This window comes from Crocodylus siamensis, chromosome 9, assembly GCF_052110815.1.
Source record: "Crocodylus siamensis isolate JL-2025a chromosome 9, ASM5211081v1, whole genome shotgun sequence".
NCBI classification, from domain to species: Eukaryota; Metazoa; Chordata; order Crocodylia; family Crocodylidae; genus Crocodylus; species Crocodylus siamensis.
In genome coordinates, this window is record NC_143403.1 from 55,402,505 (window position 1) to 55,419,694 (window position 17,190).

The following is a 17,190-nucleotide window of genomic DNA, read 5'->3' on the forward strand; positions in this document are numbered from 1 at the left end:
TCTAACAGTGTGTTCTAGAATATTTATCTGCATTTGATGAAGAAATAGTGGAAGCTTCCTCTGTCGATTCTGCAAGCTCCTTTCTGCTTCCTACAGAAGCAGGAGAGGGAGTGATGGATGAGGGGAATGTACCTGAAGTGGGCACTATGGACATACCAGATGTGAATAGTATAACAGAGAGCAGTCCAGCTGAAACTAACTGTCAGAAAACTAAATATGCAACTACCAGTGGACATCTGAGCAACTCTCCTTTTTATTATTTCTACCAAGGTTAGTATGGTGCAGTGTGCAGTCAAGGGGAGAAGCGTTTTCCAGAAATGTCACAGAAGGACCCTTATAGCTTCAGCAGACTTACAAACTTGTTGAATTGTATTAAAAATAGACTTTTTCAAAGAAAGGCATCTGAACTTTATCATTGATGCCTGAAATGAAGAGTTGGAAGAAGAGTATGCAGTGAAAAGTTAGCAGGTGAAGAAATGACTAAGGGGCAGGGGGGATGACACAACAATACATGCTTTACTGGAAGAAGCAGCGGGTTAGTTCAACCCAGCTCTGCAGCATCTATGGAAATTGTGCACTTCAGTGGGTTTTTTGGCACTTTTTTATCTAAAGCTTATTTAATAGTCTATTAGATAAAAGTGCCCAAAAAGCCCCACTATAGCACCCAGTTTATACAGATGTTGGGCAAGCCGGGTCCAACTAACACTGCCTCTTCTGGGCATGCACTGGGCTTTATGTGGGGGCATGTGGAGTTTAAAGTGCCACTTTTTTTTAAACATCTGTAAGCAACCTTACTGTAACCAGTACTGCACTGTACTATGACTAGTAAATCTTTTATTTCCCAGCGGAGGATGGACAGTGCATGTACCTTCACCCTGTGAATGTTCGCTGTCTTGTTCGTGAGTATGGCAGCCTGGAGAAGAGTCCAGAGAAGATTACTGCAGCTGTAGTAGAGATAGCTGGCTACTCCATGACAGAGGTAACTGTTTCAGCTTTCCCTTTTTAATCATGGATTCTTGCCTGGGGAGGACAGTGGTGAATTTTAATGGTAGAGAGGGTAGATAAAATATCAACACACACACAAAAAAAATTGGAATTTTTTTATTTAAATCAGATTTTTTTTTAATTTAATTATCTTTTTAAGATGCTTTAAAAAACTATAAAGATAGTTTTAATTTAAGATATGTTAAAGCTCAAAGATATTATCATGGACTAGGGATTATAACTTCTAATTATATACTATTTCAGACAATATATTCATGTAACCTTTTTAGAAGTTTGATAAATGGGTCACAACAAGCCATGGACTGTATTAGGGGCCCAATCTGATGGGGCTTCCAGAAGTTCCTCTATAGATTAGTAAAGATTAAAGAAAACCACTCTACCCAACAGAACTCAGTGCTCAGTCTATAAGATCCCATTAAATGTTGCTATGATGCTTAGTTTCAGTTCTCCAACTGTGAATTTGTGTCGAGATCATAGCTAGACAAAGTTCTTTGGGTAGATGTGGTATCTTTTATTAGACCAACTAAATAGTTGGAAAAATTGTTCTTTGCAAGCTCTTTGGCACAAACACCCTTCTTCATGCTTAGGGAGAGTTTGTTGTCTCCAGAGATAACATCCTTGTTAACAGCAGTATATGGAGATGAGAGATAACAGACCTGTCACATTACCCACCCATCAGCCCTATTGCATCTCTACAAGTTTGTGTACACAGTCATGCCCTTACCTTTTATCTGAAAGTGCAAAGCTTCAAGAAGTTAAATGAATAAAGGATATCAAGCAAGAATGCACTTTTTGTAGAAGATGATGATTAAATTGAGGCTTCTTGACCAGTGATTTAAATCAAATCCACCCTGATGGTGGTAGGTAAGATACTGATAGGAAAGAGCATCTGAAGTGATTGTCAAACACTCTCCAATACTTGCTGGAGCTCTCTTTCTCTGGTGGGGGTGGAGTTGGGATCCGCTTGCTGCAGCTCTTGGAGGTACCTTTTAAAGAGTATTTGAAGTATCAGTTCAGTGGATGCAGGTGGATAGTGAGCAAGAAAAAAGAAAAATCCTAACAGAGCAGAGGACAGGTAGGAGATTTGAGTTAATGAAAGGGCTAATCCAACTAGGAAACCAAGGCCAGCAACCTGAAAGTTTTTGTACACAAAGGCAAGGAACCTGGGCAAAAAAAATTGGAAGAACTAAAATTGCTGATCCATAGTTTGAAACTAGAGGTAGGAAGAACAGAAAGAAGCCATGCAGAATAAGTCAGGATGGTAACATTCAAAGGTGTGCACCATACAGAACTGATTTTTGAAAAACAAAAGAAAAAAACCCCAGTGAAGGTGGTAAAGGGTAGCTTTCTACATTGGTGCTGTAGCAGAGGCCAGATGTTCCTGGATCTGATGGCTTACTCACTTCTTCACCACAAAGAGATGTATTAGAGACATACTTAAGCCTGTTGGATGCGTTTTGTTTGTTTGGGAACATGTTTTTGTGCAGGGATGAGGGTTACAGTACAACCTGGAATGCAAGTGACTTTGTGGTGGGGAGGGGAGAGGCACTTACTCTGGGTTCTGGCTTAGTAGAGACCTCTATTCTGTCCTTGTAGGATATAAGACAGCGTCATCGTTACCTATGTCACTTGCCTCTCACCTGCGAATTCAGCATTTGTGAACTGGCTCTGAAGACTCCCATCCTTTCCAAGGAAACCCTAGAGATGTTTTCAGGTTAGTGCTTGGGAAAAGTAGTGCTTGTTTTTGCAGCCAGGAGGTCAGAGAGATTAAAAACACGAATGACCATTGTGCATTTGTGCCATAGTAGCTGTTTGGAATTGGGCTGGCTGGAACTAGGAATTGCCCTATGCAGGCTCTAAACAAGTTTTGAGGTGTTCCATAATGTAGACATTTTGTTTCTGTGCAGAATAAAGGAAGTATGAGGTAGAAGATTAGACAGTAGTTAAGAAAGATCAGTCTTCAGGAGAACATGGAAACTGCATTTGCTCTTTCAAGGGTGTCTCAATGAATTGGAAATATGTAGCTCCCTAAATAAGACACTTTACCCAGCACTAACTTTTACCTGATAACCAATGATCTGTGCATCTGTTAGATGACCTTGAAAAGAGGAAACGTCTGCGACAGAAGAAAGCTCGTGATGAGCGACGTCGGGAACGCAGAATTGAGATGGAGGAGAACAAAAAGCAGGGCAAGTGTAAGTCTCTTGCATACAATGAGTAGGTTTACTTCTCAAATGCTGAGGAGGTTATTGATTAGTTAATATGGTAAGGTTAAATCTGAGTTGGGGTCTTTTTTTTGTTTTTGTTGTGGTTTGGGTTTGTTGGGTTTTTTTGGGGCAGGGGGGACACGTTTTTTGTTTTTTGAGACTTAACTAGTATGTGTTAAATCACTCGCCTGTGACCCTGCCAGTATACAATAGCAAGCCTACTCCTTTTGTAGGAGTTGAGCAGGTCATCAAATAACTGTTCTACACAAGGGATTTTAGAGCCCTAGGAGACCCTCCCACTAACCTTGACTGCTACTGTGGTGATAGCCCACTGATCTGTGGAATTGCATGCTGACCTTGGCCACAGACATCATGGCACCCAGGCTTCTGCTCCCACTGCTGCAGGGACACAAGTCACCACTGATTATATAAAGGAGATGAGGCACCTAAGCAGGTGGCTCTGAACCTGAATTGTAGCATTGGTCTTAAACGACTATGGTGTGGTAATAGTGGTGGCCAAGAAATGTTTTTTCTTTTCCATTGCATTTGCAAAGTGTCATCTGGCACAGCTCTTCCAGGTGGTGAATGGCCTAGTTAATCCGGCTTGTATCTGTGTGGAATCTGAGTCGTCTTCTGTCTGATAAATTTTACTGGCTGTTTTGCAAACAGTTTCCTGTACCTGGCATGGCTTGAGGGCCACCACATTTGCTGCAGAGTCAGCTCCTGGAGCTGAGGAATTCTGGTCTCATCCTATTATGGCTTGTTTTAAATTCGTTGTTGCCATGGGCAGGCCTAGGATTTTGATAAGGGGGTACATATGGTGTGGGACATCTCATGAAGAGAGAAACCTGGGATGGCTAACGCAACAAAATTTGCAGAATAAAGGACAGTTTGAATAGTGGGACTCAAGACCATTAGAATGATAAAGGGTCATTAACACCTGTGGTATGGAGAGAAAAATGGCAGGAACTGGGGAGATGGCAGTGAGCCCTGAAGTCAGTTGAGTCCTGCATCAACCTGAATAGAAGTGTCACTGGCCTTCCCAGGCAGGTGGCTTTAAACTTTGGGTAGAGCAGGAATCAGAGGGGTGCAGCTGTACCATTGCAGCCCTCTGGATCTGCCCCTTGCTATTGCCTGCTGATTATGAAGGATGTGCTGTGTCTGAGGGTGACCCAGCTGTGAACTTGGCCCGTGCCTATCCTGGCTTGGAAAAGCTATTGGGTGGAAGGTGGAAACCAGAGTCACTGCTAGCGATCCTGCCCTTCTGAAGGATGGCACTGATACTGGATGCTCCTAAGTCTGCCATTGTCTGGCCCCTGCTCAAGAAGCCTTCACTTGGTGCTGACCTTCCCTGCCCCATGGCCCTGTCTCAAGCTGCTTTTTGGGGGAGCATCATTGGATAGTCGTCTGACAGCTCCAAGGAACATCTGGATGCCATAGGTTTCCTGGATCCTTGTCAGTCTGGCTTTCGTCTTGACACAGAGACTGCCTTGGTTTTTGCTCTTCACCTGAAGATTGACAAAGGGAATTTGTGCCCCGCTGATCTTAATTTTTCAGCAGCCTCTGATACAATTGACCATGAAGGTGGGTATTCATGGGACCACTCTAAATTGGTTCCACTCTTTCCTAGCAGGGGAGTTCCCATAGTGATGAGGGCCAAGTCTTTGAAACTTTTACGCAGGGTCCTCCAGGGCTCGTATCTTATTGCCCTTGCTGCTTCTGTGTGTACATGAGGCCACTGGGTAAAACTTGTGCAGAGAACAAGGTTCGATCAATATGGACATTTTGACTCATGAACCTCTCCTCCTTTTCTGACCCTGGCCCTGCAGTCTCAGTCCTTTCCCAGTGCTTAGCAGCAGCCAGGGACTAAGCGTATGTGAACCAGTTGAAATTGAATCCAGACCAGATAGAGGTGATGATGGTAAGCAGATCAGTTGACTTAAAGAGGACTGAGACGCCTGTCATTGGGGTTTTACCTCCTTGTCAGTCAAATTCACAGCCTTGGAGTGCTTATGGATTCTTTGCTGCACCTAGATCTTTAGGTGGTAGTTGTGGCTAGGAGTTTTACCAACTCCATTTGATGTGAACCTTTCTTTCAAACTCCGATCTGACCATCATCTATGCTAGTGGTTCTCAGCCTTTTTTTATTGGGACCCATATGTAAACATCAGTGGGCAGTCCTGACCTAGTTCTTCCCCTCACTTCTGACCTGCTGCCCCCAAGTCCCAGCCCCCCAGTGTGTGGGGCATGGAGGTGTATGGGGGGGCCCAAGCAGGCTGTGTCTCTGCCTTCCTGTATGGGGAAAAGCCACAAGTCCCCCCCACCCCCCATTTTTTCTCCTTTAAAGGAGAATTCATTTTTATAGTTTGTTTATCCAGGTTTGTTCATGACCCTTTCAAATATTCCTGTGACCTACTTTCGGGTAATGACCCATGGGTTGAGAAACACTGATCTATGCCCTTGTAATCTAGAAGTTAGATTTCTATGATGAGTTCTAAGTTCTACAATGGACTGCTGTCTTTGCAAACCATCTGAAAGCTGCAGCTGGTACAGAATGCAGTGGCTTGCCTTCTGACGGGTGGATTGTCAGGAATGCATAACTCCAGTGCCCCAGAGACTGTACTGGTTCCCAGTAGCATTCCTGGTGCAATTCAGGGTCCTGGCTTTGACTTACGAGGCCTTAAGCAGTCTGGGCCCTATGAACCTAAGGGATCACCTTCTTCCTTTGTACACCATCATGATCCCCAAGGTCAGCAGAGAGCAACCTTCTACAAGTACCATCAGTATGCCAAGTCCACTTGGCAAAAGGTGTAGGAAGTCATTGTCACTTGCTTGTCAGCTCAAAAAATATGTTAGTTCCCTTTTTAAGATGTTTTCTTTTGTCACCATTCTTTTTAAGTTTGTTCTGTTTTTCTTATTGCAAGATGCCCTGAGTGGTTTTGATAAAGGTGATGCATAAATCAAATAAATATTATACAGAAAATTCCCTGTTAAAATAGCTCTATACAACTTAGATGTACAAGAGTTGTGGGACACTGGAGAATTGCCATGAAAAAGGGATATCCAAGTAGCTCATAGGGTACTTGGGTCCTGTGTCTTAGAGTCTCCCTTTTAAGTAAAGTTGCAGAAGGAGCAGACATTTGCACAGGTATCTATATGTGCCTAGCAGTGAGGCTTGTTTTGAGCCTCTCAGGGTAGAAGATGAAGTCACAAGATCACTAAACCTTTCTACCAGGGAAGAGACTATAATCTCTGTCCATGGGACAACTTTTGATGCTTGTAGACTAACCCTTATGTTCTCTTTTTTTTTTTTTTAAATCTTGTTCATGGCTTTTGCCCTAGATCCAGAGGTCCACATTGCTCTAGAGAATCTGCAACAGTTCCCTGCCTTCAGCTCTTGCTTGGGAGAGTCCATCAGCAATGATAACCAGAGTCCTTTTTTACTTCCTCCTCTTGGCAGAAGTCCTGTATCTGAGACAGGTGAGCATTTGTGAGAAGTCATAAATGGCAGATGAACTGATGCCTTGGGGAACAATGACTCGACTGCTTAGGGGGCAAAGTTAGATTGGCCATTACTGCTAGTTTTGGACTGCTGTAGTGGTGAACTTCAGAAGGTCAGCATCTGAAAATGGAGGATCAAATGCCTTTTCCTTTTTTTTCCCTCCTCTGCCTTTCTTCTACTCTGTCTTGTCCTGTACTCTGGGAACAATATGAGGATTGCATTGTCATCCCACTTCTAAGAAGCCTTAGAAGGGAAAAGAACCATTTTAAAGAATAATGGATTCCTTCCCAAATATGCACCCACAGAGGGGTGGGAATGTTGTCACTATAGCCCTACCTTTTGGAGAACAACCATTTGGTTTCTCCTTTCTCTGGATTATGCTGCCTTTTTATTTTTATATAGGAAAATGTGGCACTTTTATGTAGTGTTCAGTAGGATCAAGTCCAGTAAATTTACCACCTGTAATACTTTATTTGGGATCTCCTTCCCAAAATTCCTGGGGTCCTCTTTTAAATTTCTAGTAGAAATCTCCCTATAGAAAAACTTCCAGGTATAGTCAGGAACATGTTTAAATATCAGGGGATTAAGCGAGTGTGGTGTGGGGAGGACTGAAATATCAAAATGTGAACAAGGTAAACTGAAGATAGTGGGTCTTGCTGGATTTTTGATTTGGCTGGTTCCCCTTTCTCCTCAGTCATACTAACATGAAACTTTGCTAATGTAACTGGATCTCTTATGAACTTTTTTTTTTTCCTCCTGTCTCTGTAGAGTTTGTCCCTACTACACTGTTACCAGCTGCCAGCCTGGTCAGCCCATCACTCTGTGGGAGCTTGGAAGAAGAGTCTCCTTTCCCCTCCTTTGCTCAGGTAAATCCAGCTCCCTTAATGTAGTATGTGCAAGAGAACATTCTACTGACTTACCTTACTTGCTGTTCCCCAAGTGGTATGAAGCATGCAATCCCTATAGGAGGCCTTAAGAGCAGGGGGAATACACCCCTTGGTTGAGTCGAATGTTTTTATGGATTTGCCAAAGATTACTAAAGTCCTATATTCTGTCTCCAAAGTGATTATACTAACAAATCTAGGCTATTTGTAATTCCATGTGAATGGAAGTGTGGGAGGGAATTCCAGTAGATGAAGCCTGGTCAGATTTCTGGTATTCACACTTCTTTTTTCTTTTTTCTTTTTTTTCCTCTTGGTAGATGCTGAGGGCTGGAAAAGCAAAGCCAGAAATATGGCCAAAATCTGCTCCAAAGAAAAAAGGTAAAGAAACCCTTCTAACCATCCTTCCATCTTGAGGTCTTTTAAAGCTCTTACTTCAGGTTGAAAAGCACTTCTGTATAGCTGAGGCCTGTTCAGCTTTTCTGTTTGTGCCTTTGTAGTAAGGATGATTTTTTTTTTTTTCCCCCCCCCCCCAGAGGAAAATACTCTTGCCCCTCCTGCTCCAGTGGATAGTGATGGAGAGAGTGACAACTCTGACCGGATTCCTGTGCCCAGCTTTCAAAATTCTTTTAGTCAGGCTATTGAGGCTGCCTTCCTTAAACTGGACAAGCCATCCACATCTAATCCTCTCTCTGGTAAGGATATGATGAGCTTTTTTAGGTGACATGCAGCAGCCTTTATAGGGAGAGAAGGTTCTACCTTCCATTGTAGAGGTTATAAAAGCCTCTGCTGGCTGGAGTTTTTTCCCCACTGCAAGCATGGTATAATGCTGGCATAAGTTATCTGTATTCTGTTAGCAGTGTAAATGGCAAGTCAGGGACAGTTCTAACTCACACCACCAGAGTTCTGAACAACTTGAGGTTGCAGAGCTGTTTCTGAACTGCCTCAACAAGGCTCCTGTCACTTAAAACAGCTGCCTAAGTTGTTGCAGCAGCCACAGCAGTTCAGGATTTTGTAAGTATAGTTGTTGCTAGAAGCCATCGTTTGCCATCTCTAGAAATGACAGTTGTGAATTGCACCTCGTATATGACCCATCATGATTGGGGGATCCAAGTCTTTGGTTCACTGCAGAAAAATGTGGATTTTCTACTTTTAAAGAATGCAGAAAACTGGGTTTCCCCTTGAGGGCAGGCTGAGTTCCAGCCTGTAAGGGGCTGGAGGAGTGGGGGAGGGTAATTTTGGAGGCAGAGGGAGCCCTGTGCATGAGTGCAGCTGCACCCAAGCAGCAGTGGAGACCAGCTCCCACAGCTCCTAGGTAAGTTGGGGGCAGGATGGAGGGGCACACAGGTGAAGTGTTGTGGGGGCAGGGAAGGCATAGACAACATGGCACAAGGGGGCATGTGCTCCCCACATGCCCACTCCCTTCTTCACACTGGTGGGGCTGGGAGGGGTGTCAGCAGCCCCAGTGGCTGTAGGCCAGGAGTGAGGGATGTCAGCAGGGCTGAGGCTTCAGAGTGTGGGGTGCTGGCATAGACAAGGGCAACACATCAGCGTATCAGATCTGCTCAGTGTCACAAAGCAGCAGAGTGTGGGGGGAACAACCCGCAGCTAGACTCGCAACCTGCTAAGTGAAGGGGGCAGGAGGAGCTCTGACTTTCTTTGACTTAAAAAAAACAAAACAAAAACCCAACAAAACCAAAAATACGAACTTGCATACTAAAATATATAGGTATTTAGAATTTATTTTATTATAATGATTTGAGGTTCTGGCAGGCTTCCAAGTTGCTTTAAAATTGTAAGCATATCAATAAAACACTGTGTTCAACTGATACCTATATATAGTGGTGTTTCATTTTTAATCATGGAAAAAATGCAGATTTAGTTGGGGGGGTTTTTTATCTGAGAATTTGGGATTTTGTAAACGGAGAAAACTAGGACCTTATGATGCACTATTTTAGCATAGTCTGTGGGCTCTCTGTATGGCCAAGAATTTGTGTGTAATGTGGCAAGATGAACCTGAACTTGCCCAAAGGTTTTGGGACATCTGGAACTCTGCAGAATCACTGAAGGTATGAAGACATCTCAGATGAATTCAGATAAAGGCTTTTAAAGATGAACTGACTAGATGCAGTAATCCTTGGTTGCTATGCTCAATTTTAGAATTTGTAAGTTTGATAGCAGCACAGTGCAGTGCAATGTTGCACTGAAGATTTGTGTGTGGGGAAGAAAGGCATCTGTGTTCTACCTCCTAACACATGTGAACTTGGTGGAAATGACACTATTTTGATAGACAGTGGGACAGTTCATCTCCAGTTAGGGATTTATGTACCTCCTCAATCTCCTGTTGTTTTTAGTAACCAGTAAAAGCCATCCATATTTTTCAAGTCCAGGTCAAAAAGAGAGAACTCCTCAGGCATCTGGGTTACTACTGACAGCTGTAAGGACCAGTAATCATAGTTCCCAGTACTTGAAGAAATAAAAATCATAAGTTCTGAAGTTAAACCCTGTGGCACTGGATGCTTGTGTAACAGATTTCCATACTAATAGAAATAGTGTTCTGTACATAATACCTCTAAAATTACTCCCTCCTCTATTTGTTAAATCAATTAAATGGCTTAAGTAGAAGCAAAATCCCTTAACTTTACTGTCTTCTTTCTTACAGAAGAAAAGGGAGGCAAGAAAAGAAAGAAGCAGAAGCAGAAGCTGCTCTTCAGCACCTCAGTTGTTCACACAAAGTGATATGCTGTCCCAGAGAAGTTTTCTCTCCTCTTGGTTTTTCTTTTCATTTTGCTTTTTGTTTTGCTGCTATAGTTTAAGTATTTAAGTTTGAACAGATTTAATCTGTTTCTGGGGCTTGAGGGGGGGAATCTGTGGAAACTTATATCGCAGTAAGGAGAGAAAATATTTTTCCAGATTATTTTGGTCTAAACCAATTGAATAAAGTATTGAGAAACACTGAACCTGGAAAACCATTTAGCCAAGGCTTCCAGTCTGTGCCAAGTCAGTTCTTCTGGCCTAATACCCAGTTCAAATGCGTTTACAGCTGTCTATGGCACTGCCAGAGTGGTGCAATATGCTGCCTCAGTGAAGAGGCTGAGAACCTGCGTATGAACATGCATGGGAAGAAAGAAGTCCAGTAGACTAGACATGGCAGTGGTGTAGCTTTCAGCAAAGCTGAAAAGAAACATCATCCTTGTAGCAGTTGCTGTTTGCCTCACACTGGAAACGAGCAATAGGGTTATCTGTTGTTCTTGCCTTTCTAAACAGTAATAAATCCTTCAGTTTAATTCTTCTGGCTTTTAGGGATTTAGAGGTGAGGTGAATGAAGCAGTACTCAGTAACTTGGCTCAAATGGCAACTCATACTAGAATCCCTTCATCAAAGAGGATGACAGGGATGCTTGTTAGAGGAGACCATCCTAGCTTACAGTTTGGAGTACTTCAACCTGGGTGAGGGAAACTGTGGTTCTCTAGTCCTTATATGCTAGAGTCTGTGTGCTTGCATGATTTGCAATAATTGTTCCTAGAATTCTGAATGATGAGGCTTGGTGGGGTTTTGAGACCTAGCTGGTCTCAAACTAGAGGAACAAGTGACACTGTATCTGCAGGTTTCAGAAAAATAACCCCATAGCAAGGAACCAAGATCTGTTTCTTTCAGGACACAGGCCTGCATCTGCTTGGTTTGTGGGCATACATTGGACTCTACTGGGCACATCTTACTATAAACATGCCTCTTTCCACCTACTCCCTTTCTTTTTCTTTACTTGAGCAGTCTTTCTACACTGCTTGTGGTTTGATTTGAAGCTAATGAGTTAAGTGGTGTGGATTTTTGTTGACTAAAATGAACCATAGGTGTAACGTACCAGCGAAGGCAAACAGTTGCAATAAATCATATGCACACATAGAACTGGTGCTTGAGTCTCTTCTGCTATATTCTACCTCACTACCTTGAATGTCCATTCCAAATCAACTCTGATATCTAGCTATTATAAAAATCCGCTTATTCTGGCTACAGCACTCTGGTCTCAGCAGCCAACAACAATGGTTGTTTCAGTAGCCAATCTGAGTGCTCTGGAGAGATGGAATAAGTGTGTTTTATTGTAGGTGACACAGGAGCCTCAGCTCCCCATATTCCCAGGCCAGTCTCCTTGGGGCTCTGTTCATACAAATCTGTTGTTCTGTACCAGCTCCCTTAAAGACAAGAACACTCCCGTTCTTCTCTGCTTCCCCCCCCCCCGCCCCCCAGCAGAGCTTGCCTGTGCAAGCTGCCACTGGGTTGTGCAGCCCCTGAGCTGCAGGAGGACCCAGTGCTTCCCTCCACAGCAGCAGTGCCCCCTAAGCAAGGTACCAGTTGTGCAGGTGCAGCCCCAGCTTACAGGCAGCACCCACCAGATCCAACAGGGCAGAGGAGCTTAGGCTTGGTGGACTTCCAGTACCCCACACACTGCCTGGGACTACTGAGCAACAGACTGGCTGCCCCATGAGGGCAGCTAGGTGTACTGGCAGCTGGAGAAAGCAACAAGGATGGTGCATGGGGCACTAAAAGCCCACCAAGCCTGAGCTTCCTCAAGCACTCCCAGGCTTCCAGCACCCTGTGCACCATCCCCACCACCTTTTCCATATAGGGGCTTTGTACACATGAGGAATATCGCTGTAATTTGTTACACAGCAAACTAAAATACATGAGGTGTTTTAGTTTGCTACATGAAGTCATTTAAATTGAAATACACCACTGAACATATAAACTATTACACAAATTGCTAAAAAAAGGGCAATTTCCTCATGTGTACAAGGGCCCTCTTGTTTAGTGTCACAGATAAGTCACAAGGTCAGACTTGACATAATATATATTTATATTCCTAAGCCTGTGTTTTACACATGGACAGCTTTATGTAGTCTGAGGGTGAGAAGTTTTGTTTCCATTGAAGTATTCACTCAAAATAACTAAAAGTCTTGTATCTAAAGAAATACTTTTGCAATAAAAATTTAATTGCAAATGTATTGTAGGTTTCAGCTAGTTTCACTTAAATCAGTCAAACTTTCTGCTCTCTTAAGGATCTGCTATCTATATGGCTGACACTGCATACAAGTAACAAAGCCAGCATTCCTTTTGACTCCCCTACTTCCCTCACATAAAGCTTGAATGAAGCTATAAAATAGGTTTAAGGCAAGCTGAGTTTTTTAAGCAAGGGTAAACAGTAGGGATCTATTTAACTCATAGCAAGACAACTATTTTTGTGGTCTGCTTATGGCATGAAGGCCCAATTTCATGGGTATTTCCTGGAGGCCCCACTTCTTGCTGCTGATTGCAGTGAGGGTGGGGCCTCTACCAAAGCAGTCAGTCTGAAGCACCTGAGTAGCTGCAGGGATTACTGCATTGTTTGAGTATTGCAGTAAGAACTGAGAGATTCTAAAACTTTATATGAATACTACACTGTGGGGTTTTATTGGGTTGGATTTCCCAGGAAAATCATTGCACATGGAGTATTTCCTGGCAATCACAGGTAACACTAGTTTTTGCAGTTACTGCAAAAACTTGTGAATTAAGTAGGTCCCTAATAATCAGTCCAGACACTGAAGGGCAGGGGATTGGGGTGAAAGTCTTTAAATTACAAATGCCTTAAATTTAGGTAAGGCTGTCCAAATAAAATGGTTTTATCTGTCTCTCTTATTTTTTTTCCTGATGTTAAAATGCTGTTTTTCAGAAATTGTATGGCTTCATGAAGAAGCAAAAAAGTACAAAGCTAAAATTTCTTTGAAAGTAACTTTACAAAATTGAGGCCCAACAGCTTTCATAGTGCAGAGATCTCCTGCATCGTGCCATCCCCATCTTGTAAGGCAAACGTTTTTCTCCTATTCTTTCCTCAGGGTGTTTGAGGAGAAACTAGCTATAGGGTAGTTTTGTCTATGCTGCCTGTTTTGGTGGAAGAACTAAATCAGTGTTGGGTGTTAAGAAGCTTTTTGACAAACCCCAAAAACACACCAAATAAACAAGTGTGACCATGAAGTCAACTGTAGAGGGAGTCGTAGTATAACTTGAGATACTGCAAGTTAAACCCCACTTCTGTAAATACCTAAAATTCCTCCTCACTAAAATATTTAGTTAGTTTTAAAAGGTGCCTCACATCTACTCTGAAAGTTCTTTCCACACAAGGGAAAGGCTTACAAATCAAGCTCACTTTTTATTAACATTCACAGGTATGCTAGAAGGTTTGCAGCCAGGAGCTCTTATGTCTAGCTTGCATGAGATGTTGGGTTTCAAAACAGCTGAGGCTTTAAGCCCACTAGCTGAATTGCAGTAAAGCTTTTGCCTAGAATGATGAAACATAATGGATGATGTAAATAACTAGTCCTAGGGATACTGGATAACTATGCATTCTGCCTTAAGTGAGACTAGTCTTCTCTCCTCTTCTCCCCCCAAAAAATCCCTGTGAGTACCAAAGTAGATTCTGCTTTCTCTTCAGAGAGAGTTTTCTGGATTTTTAAAACGTATATTGATGCTTGTCTGAATACTAAAAACAAGCCAGCTGGTTGAAAGCCAATAGTCCTTTACTTTCCCCCTTCTTCAAGGGGGAACCTGAACTCCCTCATCCAGGAATGAAGGTGTTCAAAATTGTCTGAACACCCTAAGTAAGATTGTATGGTATCCTACTAATCTCTCCCTCCCCACTGTAAGTGGAGGAAAGCTTCATAGCTTACCATTTTCTATTGATCTCCTCCACAGAATTCAATGTTCTGGGTTTGTTTGTTTGGCTTTTTTTTTTTTTTTTTTTTTTTACTGAAAACAGCAGAAATGAGGGAAGAACTACAATAGTTGATCTTCTTCACAAAACACAGGTAGTCTGAAACTAAGTTACAAGAATTTTGTCTCTACTTGTGAGAGGTGATAAATAATTACACTATGTTTAGTCTGTCTCTGCACAGTCATCCTCTTCCTCAGCACTTTGAAACTGCTCCTCTTCTACTTCCTGAAGAGAGCAGCCTAGTAGTGACTTCTGAATGGACTCTCTCTCCTCTGCAACAAGAAAGACCAACATAACACATCACTATTCAAACATTTCTTATCAAGGAAAATAAGGGTTTGCCTAATCAGAAGTGAAGAATACTTTCTAGAATCAGACTAAAACAAGTAAAACAGCAACTGTGGTGCATTGTGCAGTACCACAATAGATCTTGCAAAGCCTGTGTGATGGATCCTTTTCAGAAGATCTGAATGGAGCAGCTACTTACCTTTATTGGTACAACTGTTCAAAAGCATCACCAGTTGTCTTCTGTTATACTGAATTAAAAACTTCTGACATGATCTTATCGTACCTAGCAGAAAAACAAGGGGACAGTTCTGTATGTTAAAAAGGCTTGATCAAACTAGCAGCATCTTGGGGTAAGATCAATATTCCCACAAAAAAGAAAGTTATTACAGCAGAGCTATTCATCAAATAGTATGAAACAAAGCTGCAGCTTGATTTTATTTAAGTTGGCTACAGAATTAATAAAAAGGATCTTGCTATCCTTCCAGCCTCCCTTCCTCCTCTGAAAGCTTGGAGACCTGGGGTGCACCAATAGAGATTCTGGGGGCCAACAGCAACAGCCAGTTTTTCATAGTCAATACTGATTTGATTGCCAATACAGCTGCATCTAGCTGGTAAGTCTGTGGTGGAGGGGGAGGGATGGGGCATGGGGATCAATACTCCCCTGCAGATCAATACCCTCTGCCATAAAAGGAGTGGGGCAGGGTCTGGGGGGCAGCTCCTGCTGCTGCACACAGCCTGGGAGGGTACTGGGCAGGGGGGTGTAGGCAGGCTGTGTATACCCCCCAGTTTGTGCAGGGTGGGGCAGGGGCTGGAGGCCAGGGCCAGCTCTTCCCGGTGGAGGGGAGGCAGCAGGACCACACTGGTCTCTGGGTGGGCAGTGGCAGCACTAGGAAGAGGAGGCTGTAGCTCCCTCCCATCCTGTGACTTCCAGTACCACTGCCCACCCTGAGCACAGCCTAGCACGGCCCCAGCCCACAGCTGCAGCCTGCCACCCCACCTATGTCCCCCATAGATCTGGGGGCATATCCCCCTCCAGGGTGTGCACAGTGGTGGGAGGCCCCCCCACCCCAGGCAGTGCCTGTACCCCACTCCCTCCTAGAACAAAGAGTGACTTGAACTTTGAATTAACTTCTATTTAAGAGTTAAGAGACACTGATGCCTCACTAAGGCTGCTACATTGACATTGTCCTGCAACTGGAAGAACAAGTAAAACTTGCACTCTTCCCTCTGATTGCAACCAGTGGTGAAGAACCCAAGATGCAACCTCTGCATACAAGGAAGGAGGTAGTTAGCCCTGTTAAGCTGAAGAATTGATTCTCACCCGGGATGCCTTGAGATGCTTTCATAGTTGCTGTGTAAAGTTAGCACTTTTAGGTGTGCAAACATGAGTCCCAGAATTAAACCCAGAGTTTTCAAATAGGAATTAGCAGTGCTATGTTGAGGTCTGAGTTCTTTGCAACAGAAGAAATCATTATTTTTTCCTGTAGTCAAAGAAATGAATGGAAGCTCAGAGCTGACACCTCCCAAGGGGGACTTGAGTCTAGAGAAGTTGAGACTCACTGGTCTGAGGTCAAGCAGGAGGCAGCAGGGCAGGGCAGCACCTTAGAGCAGTTATTCCCAACCAGGGGGCCTCTAAATCCTATGCATGAGCACTGCCCAGTTTACAAACAGGAGTCACCAGATAAGCCTGGAGATATCCAAGCACAATCCAGAGCTGGGTCTTCCCAAGCTCCTTGCACAGGAACAACTGCTGTTATTTTTCTAGGGTCAAAGAAATGAGCAAAAACTGAGGCAGCATTTCCCCGGGGGGCTGCCAGTCTAGACAGGCTGTGGCCGTGGCCTCCACGGCCCCGTGTAGGGATCCCTGCCCCCCACCCCGACACGAGCCCCGGGCACGAAAGGTAACTGACCCCCGACGTGGAGCGTGTGGAAGAAGCAGGGGTGCCGCTGGCCCCGGCTCTCCAGGTGCGTGACGAGGGGCAGAGCGGACCAGAGCAGGCGGTAGAAGTCCTTGCGGCAGCGCAGCAGCACGACGCCCGTGTAGGCGTTCAGGTACTTCACTGCGGGCGGCAAGGGGGGTGGTCACCAGGAGCCGGTCCCCGGCCCAGCCGAACCGAGCCGGGCGGGGCCGCCGCAGCAGTGCGGGGCCGATACCCGCCCCCGCCCCTGACCTGTGAAGGCGATGGAGCAGCAGGCCAGCCCGTAGTCCCCGTGGGCGCGGGCCAAGGCGCCCTTGGCGGCGGCGGTCACGGCGCGCTCGTGGATGCAGTGCCGGTAGCGCGGATCCTCGGCCACCACCTCGCACAGCAGGTACCTACAGCGCCGCGGAGGCACCACGTGAGCGCGCGGGGATGGGGTAGGGTGGGGGTTCTGGAAGAGCGGGACTCACCTGTGCTTGAACCGCACCATCCTGGCCTCCGGAAGCGCCTGCCTCCTGTTCTCCCCAGACGGACGTCCAGCTCGACCAATAGGAGGCCGCGGGGTTGCACCTCGACCAATTGCCGCTAGGTAGGGGCAGGACCAGAACGTCGGCCGAGGAGGGGGAGGCACCGCAAGCAAATATGG

The 17,190-nt window shown here is 44.5% G+C and overlaps 2 protein-coding genes across 4 annotated transcripts in view; one reads left to right on the plus strand and one right to left on the minus strand.

Moving 5' to 3' along the window:
* RNF10 (ring finger protein 10) overlaps window positions 1-11,501 on the plus strand; it is a 28,756-nt gene extending 17,255 nt beyond the window's left edge. Inside the window, exons 9-17 of one of the 3 annotated variants that reach the window (XM_090063889.1) lie at window positions 9-270; window positions 846-979; window positions 2,602-2,719; window positions 3,099-3,200; window positions 6,555-6,692; window positions 7,483-7,580; window positions 7,916-7,976; window positions 8,132-8,290; window positions 10,261-11,501. In XM_090063889.1, the coding sequence (XP_089920015.1) occupies window positions 9-270; window positions 846-979; window positions 2,602-2,719; window positions 3,099-3,200; window positions 6,555-6,692; window positions 7,483-7,580; window positions 7,916-7,976; window positions 8,132-8,290; window positions 10,261-10,334 (1,146 nt within the window). In that variant the 3' untranslated portion in view covers window positions 10,335-11,501. Of the gene's footprint in view, window positions 1-8; window positions 271-845; window positions 980-2,601; window positions 2,720-3,098; window positions 3,201-6,554; window positions 6,693-7,482; window positions 7,581-7,915; window positions 7,977-8,131; window positions 8,291-10,257 lie in introns of all 3 variants that reach the window. The other 2 variants (XM_090063888.1, XM_090063890.1) reach the window with 2 other exon arrangements.
* A 2,847-nt stretch (window positions 11,502-14,348) lies between these two features.
* On the minus strand, window positions 14,349-17,148 carry POP5 (POP5 ribonuclease P/MRP subunit). The gene is made up of 5 exons (XM_090063896.1): window positions 17,015-17,148; window positions 16,797-16,939; window positions 16,536-16,685; window positions 14,825-14,908; window positions 14,349-14,609 (listed from the first exon to the last, which is right to left on the minus strand). The coding sequence occupies exons 1-5, from the start codon at window positions 17,032-17,034 to the stop codon at window positions 14,500-14,502; spliced, it is 507 nt and encodes a 168-aa protein (XP_089920022.1). The 5' UTR covers window positions 17,035-17,148; the 3' UTR covers window positions 14,349-14,499.
* Between the last annotated feature and the right edge of the window lie 42 nt (window positions 17,149-17,190).

Excerpts from the sequence above, each read along its gene's own strand:
- POP5 (XM_090063896.1), bottom strand. The coding sequence starts at position 17,034 with ATGGTGCGGTTCAAGCACAG. Across the intron at positions 16,686-16,796 it reads CTGCTCCATCGCCTTCACAG|TGAAGTACCTGAACGCCTAC; the intron begins GTCAGGGGCGGG and ends TGCCGCCCGCAG. Across the intron at positions 14,610-14,824 it reads GAACAGTTGTACCAATAAAG|AGGAGAGAGAGTCCATTCAG; the intron begins GTAAGTAGCTGC and ends TTCTTGTTGCAG.